The sequence below is a fragment of the Equus caballus genome, chromosome 20 (assembly GCF_041296265.1).
Source record: "Equus caballus isolate H_3958 breed thoroughbred chromosome 20, TB-T2T, whole genome shotgun sequence".
Classification (NCBI taxonomy): Eukaryota; Metazoa; Chordata; class Mammalia; order Perissodactyla; family Equidae; genus Equus; species Equus caballus.
In genome coordinates, this window is record NC_091703.1 from 45487112 (window position 1) to 45494868 (window position 7757).

Genomic DNA, 7757 nt, shown 5'->3' on the forward strand with positions numbered 1-7757 from the left:
AGTTTTTTTTTAAACAAGCTCAGAAGCATCACTTCCTAAAACCTGAGCCTATACCATTGTTTTGTTAACGTGCTGAGAAAGTTTGATTAAATTTTAGAACCTAGCTGCAAAGGAAAGACAAATTTAGGAGCCTCTGGATCACATTCGTTTCAGAATTAAAGGGTGCTTCTTAGCTACTTCCCTTTGAATTCCATTCTTAGGTCCAAACCAAGCACCAAAAGTTATTTTGTATATAATAATATTCTGTTATTTTATATATTTTGTGCTCTTCTGGGTCATTCTGTGACATTTCCCTCTCCTTGTATCAGTTCTGCTTAGCTCTTACTTGCTGAGGGTCCGAGTGTTCAGTGTTTGGTGATACATAGTATACAAGGCTGAACTGATGGATCCTAGGCTGGGCCAGGATTGACACATGTGCAAGTACCTAGTACCAAGCACACTGTACTGAGGGTCTTGGCATAAGGTGATACGTGGTAAATCTTTGTAGAATGACAGAATTGTCAAAAAGAGAGGGATTTCATTTTAATATGGTGGATGGGTGGGAAGGCCTCAGGGAGGATAGGAGAGCCAAGACAGGGCCTGAAAGGGATGGGAGTTGAGAGCAAAAATGAGCATTGCTGGTGGGGGAGAAGGCAGAGGGGCTGTCTGGTTGGGTCCCAGCAGAGGAAAGGTAGATTGGGAAGTTTCTTGAGATGTGTACACAGATGCTTTTCTCCAGGTGTTGGGCACAAGAATATATAGATAAAAAGTCCACATGAGCTTGCAGGGGGAGGAGTGGGTGGTAATGGATTTGGTTGTGGGTGGGGTCTGATTGTTAAACTTAGTAAGGCTGTAAGGAAGGGGTGGCTGTGGGTGGTTGAGCTTTAGGAAGTTGAAGGGACTGGTGTGTTCATAGCTTTGTTCGAGCAATTCTGGGCTTGGGGGTAGAGGCTCCACCTTTTGTCCTTTCTGCCTCTCATTGTTGGCCTTCCAGGTGGGAGCTGAATGCCATGACCACCAACAGCAATATCAGCCGCCCCATCGTCTCCTCCCATGGGTAGGAGGAAGTTTCTGCTGCTTCCCCTCCTGAGCCTGCTGTTGTCTTCACCACCCCTGCCCATCTCACCCGCCTGCCGCTATACCTCCACATGGAGTTGTTGGACTAGAGGTGTTTTCCGTGCTGTGAACTCGTTGGGGAGCTGTAGGGGGGAGAGCTAGGTTCCTCCTCCCTTGGGCCAAGGGCCCCTTCCCTTGGTGCTGTCCCATCCACCTCCTTCCAGCTGCTCCTGGGCCTCTGCTTTGCCTCAGGCCAGACAAGCTCTGCTGGGAAGTGAAGGGAATGGGGAGAAGGGAGAAGCAAGCAGTGTCTGAGCCTCAGAAGCTTCCCCCAACCCGTTTCCACCCCTCCCCCTGCTTGAGCCCTGAGCATTGATTGGGAGCTGAGAGGAGCTGCAGCTGTTGGCATGAAACCACCGCCTCCCTGACTTGGGGAGGCGAGGACCAGCAGATGATCCCTCCCTTCCCCGAGCTGTTGCTGTTCCCTGACGCTCTCAGCCAGCTCAGATTTTATAAAAAGGAATTAAAAACTTCTAAACGTGTGATGTTTTTGTGGAATGCGATGGGGATGGCAGGGTGCTAAGATTCAAGCTTTTCAGCCAAGAGCATTAAGAGACCAAATGCCACCACGGCCTGGCCCTAGTTTCCTTTCGGCGCGGAGTCCAGCGCCATGCGACGAAAAGGCGGCGGCATTCTTCTGAGCACGCGGCCACCCCGAGTCGGCGTGTCTGGCGCTTCCATCGTCACGTGGTGCAGACTCCGCCTCCGGAAGAGGCTGAGCGGCCCCTGTGGCGGCGGAAGTGGCGCCCTTTGTGCTCCCTGCGCTGCACGAGCGAATGCCGAGGGCGAGCGCCCGTTCCGCGGCGGCCGCCGGGTCTCCCCGCGGGGCCCGGGACGGCGGGGAGGACTGCGGGAGCCCAGGGCCCGGGGACTTGCAGAAGGGTGAGGGCACTCGCCGGGCGGAGCGCAGCGCGGGCGCCGGGGCAGGGGGCGGGGAGGAGGGCGGACGGCGGCGCCCGCCCCGCGGAGGGAGCTCACCATCCGGCGCGGGCTCCGAGCCTGCAGTTACCGTGAGACTACGAACTTCTCTGAAAGAGTTACACACGGCAAGCGCCCCCCAGCGCGATGGAAAGTCGGGAGGGAGAGGGGGTGCTTCCTGGGTTGGGATATCCTGAGCAGTTTCTTAAAGAGAGGGTGAGGGTTTTCCGCAGGGAGAAAAGGCTTGTGCAAATGCCCAAAGTCAGGAAGGGGCGTGGGTAGCTGGGGAAAGGTTAGTGGGTCAGATTTCAGCAAATTGCGCAAACATCGAGCATTACTGTATGCAAGCACCGTTCTAGATGCTGGAGATGCCCTAGTGAATAAAGCAGTCGAAAACTCCTGTCCTCATGGAGCTTACCTTTTAGGAAGGGCAGTAAAAAAAAAAAAAAAGTACGTTAATATATTAAAAGGCAATGAAACATGGAATTGTATATTTTAAAAGGATGAATTTTATGGTGTGCAAATTGTATCAGGTTTTCGAAAGGCCATAAGGGCTATGGAAAGAAAGTAGGGGAGGGGTTACAGTTTTAAGTAATCAGAGAAGGCCTCACTGAATAGGTGACATTGAGCAAGGGTTTGGAGGAGGTGAGGGGGCAAGCGATAAATATATCTGGAGGAAGTGTACCAGAGGCAGCATCCGGTGCAAAGGAGCTAAAGCAGGAACATTCCTTCCTGCTCAGGAGCTGCTAGGACGCTGCGGGGCGGGTGGTAGGGGTGGCAGCGCCCCACCCTAGGTCACAGAGGGACTTTCAGGCCCTTGTAAGGCCTATGGCTTTTACTCTGAGCAAGGTGGAAGCCATTGGGGAGTTTTGAGTTCTGGAGTGACATGGTCTAAAGTGTGTGTGTGTAGAAATTAGGTAGGTGTGATGAGATCAGATCTGCATTTCAGATACCTCTCTCAGGCTGAAGCAGACAGTGTAGTTTTGGGTTTTTTTTTTGAGAAAGATTAGCCCTGAGCGAACATCCGCCGCCAGTCCTCGTTTTGCTGAGTAAGACTGGCCCTCAGCTAACATCTGTGCTCATCTTCCTCTATTTTATGTGGGACGCCTCCCACAGCATGTGCTAGGTCCACACCCAGGATCTGAACAGGTGAAACCCAGGCCACCGAAGTGGAACATGCATACTTAACCACTGCGCCATTGGGCTGGCCCCAAGAGAGCATAGTTTTGAGAGGAATGTGACTGGAGGTTGAGAGAGCAGTTAGGAAGCTAGAGCACTGACTGAGGTGAGAGGATGGATGAACCAGAATACTGGCAGTGGTAACGGAGCTTGGGAGACAGAGGCCCTGTGGGGAAACCTGTGAAGGAACAATTTAAGAGAGAGAGTGACTGTGGCTTGGTCCATTTCCAGCCTTACATAGACACCTTCCTTAGCAAGGTGAGGCACCAGGTAGCTGGGACAGTTGGGGAATTAGGTTCAGTGTAGCACCATTGCAACCTCTGCCGCCCAGGGGCTGGTAGTGATTGGTCTGATGGGGATGTTGGAAAGGATCAATTACCTAAGGAATGAAGCGGGGATGATGTCCTTACAGCAGTGGGAGATGCTAAGCTGAGTTGTGTGTCCCCGACCCCCCAACTTCCACAGGCACGTCTAACATGTCATTTGAGGAGCTGTTGGAATTGCAGAACCAAGTGGGGACTAAGACATACAAACAATTGGTAGCCGGAAAGAGCACTAAGAAGCAAGGCTCTAGACCACCTGTCCAAAATGCATGTGTTGCAGATAAGCACAGGTGAGCAGCAAGGCCTGTCCAGGAGTTGGAGAATACCTGGGACTTTGAGTGGGTGTCTGCTTTCTTGGGTAGCAAGTGGGAGGCCTTTGACCATAACTGGAGTCCTCTTAACTTGTCCTTTAATTTCTCTTTAGGCCTCTGGAAATGTCAGCCAAGGTCCGGGTGCCGTTTTTGCGTCAAGTTGTCCCCATCAGTAAGAAGGTGAGGTAAAGGCAGGAAGCACTTTCTCAGTGAAAGGAGACTGAACGGTTCTTTTATATTCTTTCTGTTCTCTCCAAAGGTAGCCCGGGACCCCCGCTTTGATGATCTATCAGGGGAGTATAATCCTGAGGTGTTTGACAAAACGTATCAATTCCTGAATGACATCCGAGCCAAAGAGAAAGAGGTCTGCAGCATGGGACTGGTTCATGGGGGTTTTGGGGTGGGAAACTGGGACACAGGTTAGAGAGTCAGGCAGAGGGGAGCGGGGAGCATGGTGGTGGGCAGATTTAATTCTTCTTCATTAATTTAACTTTCTCTGATTTGGTTCTTATATTCCGATCTTGGCTCATCAGTTTACGAGCTCTGTGACCATTAACGGGTTACTAACCTGTGTATCAGTTTTCTAATCATAAAAAGAGACGATTCGTATCTAATAGCGTTAGTGAGTTAATATATGTGAACCTCTTAGAATAATGCTTGGCACACATTTCTGTAACACTAACAGTTACAGAATGCTAACCATCATACTCATTTTCCAATGTGGAGCTTGTGAAAAAGCAGTTGAAGAAGCACCGTTCAGGGGAGGAGCATGAGAAACTGCAGCAGCTGCTTCATCGAATGGTGAGTGAGTCAGAATCGCAGGTGGGTGGTGAGAGCAGTTCAAGGCGGGAGGTGAGTCATAGTTCCTCCTGTTCACCCATCTCACCTATCCCATCTTTGTTTCTCAGGAGCAGCAAGAAATGGCACAGCAGGAACGAAGGCGGCAGCAGGAGCTGCACCTGGCCCTGAAGCAGCAGCGGCGGGCTCAGGCCCAGCAGGGCCATCGGCCGTACTTCCTGAAGAAATGTGAGTGGGACAGATCATTACAGGCTGGTTACAGGGACAGGGTGGCTCTAGTGGCAGGATACTGTGTTGGCGGGTTCGTTGGCTCCCTAAGGAAGGCGTGAAGGCTGGATCCCATGGTAACTTGGAGGAAAGTAGAAATAGCAGGGAGGAGTTATTTGTAACCATTCTTATATCTGTAATTAGATGATGGGCAGGGATTGTCGCTTTTATCTCTGTCCCCCCACCCCCCACATACGCTGGGCCAGGCACATAGAAGGACCTCGCTGTTGAAATCATAGAAACAGTCAGCCTGTTTACACACACTGGTGAACTCACGTGTCCCAGCATAGTGGTTGAGGATTACTGACCTGGGGAAGGGGAAAGAGGGGGGCTTCCTCATTTGCTTACCAACTTTCTTTCTCCCTGTCCTCTAGCTGAGCAGCGCCAGTTGGCCCTAGCTGAGAAGTTCAAGGAGCTGAAACGCAGCAAGAAGCTGGAGAGCTTCTTGAGTCGAAAGAGGCGCCGAAATGCAGGCAAAGACAGGAGACATCTTCCTTTGGGCAAGGAGTAATAAGGAACTGTTTCCAGCTCTGCCGCTGCCCCAATGAGAAATGGATCTGTGGGGACAGACTTGGGCTTGACCTCTTCTGCTTCTTTCCCATTCAAGGGCAGGGATCACAGCTGCTCTTGAACTAGGTTGGTTCAGAGAAGACTAGAGGGCTCTTGGAATGCCCCTAAGACTGGACAAGAGCAGCTCAGCTTCTACCATGCCACACTGCGTCTGTTTGGCTCTGGTTCATTATGTCTCTCGTGTTCTCTCATCCTTGCCTTAAACCAGTGATTCCATTACAGAAAGAAAGGGGCTAGTGAGTGACCTTGAGGCCTGTGAAGGCCATGGAGTCTGTCAATGGCTCCCAGGGCTGAGACTTTATGTGGCAGCCAGTTCATACATATCCTTGTCATTCTTCTTTTTATTATTTGGCTTTTTTTGTGGGGTTTGTTGGTGGCCTAGAACTACTATTTTAGTGAGCCACGTGTAGGGGTAGGCAACAAACCTAAGGCTCCTACAGAGTGAGAAGTCAGATCAGAGACCACTCTGCTAAAATCCAGAAGATGACACGATCAATTAAAAAGTGAACCAATCCCACAGCTCACCTACTTAGCTTTGGTTTGGGATGCGGGGGGAGATAGGAGGTGGGGACAAAAAGCTTCTCCAGTAATATGTAAGCACAGCTGGTTCTCAGTATTGTTGGGGTCTAGAATTCATACTGTGCATCCATGTAGACTGGAAAATCCTCAAGCTGATAACTCAGTTTAAAGTAGTCTCAGGTTAGTGATGCCTCCTGGTGCCTGGCAAAAGTAAATGCGTTTCTCTCTTGAGGATTATACTTTAAACCCAGGCCTCAAGGAATTCCTTCAGATAAAATTTCAAGGAATATAAGCTTAAAAACACCAAGCACACAAGGAAAGAAACCACCATGAGCGGTAGAGAACAATAGGTAACGGACCAGCAAAGACTGAGATGTTAGAAGTCTAAAATAGGAAATATAAAATGTCTTATATTTAAAGAAGTATGACTAATGAAAAGAATATCAAAAAGGACCAAATTGATTTGATAAAAAGTAAAACTTTTAAAAATGAAAAATATATTCTTTGGGGCCAGCCCTGTGGCCAAGTGGTTAAGTTTGCGCACTCCGCTTTGGCGGCCCAGGGTTTCGCTGGTTCGGATCCCGGGCACAGACATGGCACCACTCGTCAGACCATGCTGAGGCGGCGTCCCACATGCCACAACTAGAAGCACTCACAACTAAAATATACAACTATGTAATGGGGGGACTTGGGGAGAAAAAAGCAGAAAAAAAAATCTTTGCAGTTAGAAACTTTATTGTTAAGCAGCAGATTGTACACACCTAAAAGGAGAATGAACTGGAAGCAGATCTGAAGAAGCTATACAGATGGAGCCCAGGGATCCAGAGAAATGGAAACTAAGGAAAAGAGGTTAAAAAACATGGAAGGTAGAGTGAGAAGGTATAACACACATAATCAGTTCCAGAAGGAGAGAGTATTTTAAAGAGGCTGTGAGTTTTCTTGATAAAATTTGTAAGCTAAGACTCAGGCAACCCAGTTAATCCCAAGCAGAACTGAAAAAAGAGAACCCAGAACTCCATAAATCATAAGAAATTACAGAACATTAGAAAGACTAACATCTAAAAAGCAGTTGTCAAGAAAAGTAGAATTAGATGCTAGGACATCTATTGCTTGATGCTTCTGGGTTGGGGTAAAAGATACAGTTCTGATGACAGAAATGTGAGATGAAGGACAAAATGCGCTTCTTGCAGTGATTGTAAGCCCAGGCCTGCAGCTGCCAGGATAGTTTGCTCAGACTGAGTGAGGGGCTCAGTGCTACAGAGTCCCCACTGTCACGTGTCATCCTACTTTAAAGCCAAAGAACAGACTGGCTGGTAAAAGCAGGGAAAGACTATTCAAGTATGGAGCTCACAGAACCACTGAGAAGGCTGGAGAGCAGCTCAAAAAAAGGGAGGAGTGGGCTGGGGAATAAAGTGAGCACTTAAAGCCCTCTAAATCTGACCTTGGAACAAGAGTGTTGATGTGAAGATGTCACTGCTGCCACCAAGTTACCACTGTCCCCCTGCTTTGCTCTTGACAAATTCCCTGCAGAGGCATCTCATTAGCTGAGCTTTGGTCACTTGGCTGCAAGGAGGACACTGGGAAAGCAATCTGGTCCTTTATATGGTGGGAGGTGGGCTCTCCCTTCTCTCTGGGTTTGTGGTGGGGAGTTTCCAATCATGAGAAGGGAGTTCAGATGATGGGTGAACCAAAAAACCATGATGAATGCCTGCTGCAGGGCTGTATGTGCCCCCCAAGCCTCCAAACTGTTATTTCCCCATCAACAAGGACCCAGAGG

At 49.3% G+C, this 7757-nt stretch overlaps 1 protein-coding gene across 8 annotated transcripts in view; it reads left to right on the forward strand.

The window, feature by feature from the left end:
• The window catches only part of KLHDC3 (kelch domain containing 3), a 12327-nt gene extending 4912 nt beyond the window's left edge, over positions 1-7415 (forward strand). For 6 of the 8 annotated variants that reach the window (XM_023624953.2, XM_070244582.1, XM_023624952.2 and 3 more), the window contains one exon: positions 974-1573. In XM_023624953.2, the coding sequence (XP_023480721.1) occupies positions 974-1040 (67 nt within the window). In that variant the 3' untranslated portion in view covers positions 1041-1573. Of the gene's footprint in view, positions 1-973; positions 1574-1623; positions 1978-3657; positions 3806-3939; positions 4007-4085; positions 4191-4552; positions 4628-4734; positions 4853-5265 lie in introns of those variants that run through there. The other 2 variants (XM_023624957.2, XM_070244583.1) reach the window with 2 other exon arrangements.
• Positions 7416-7757: the final 342 nt, after the last annotated feature.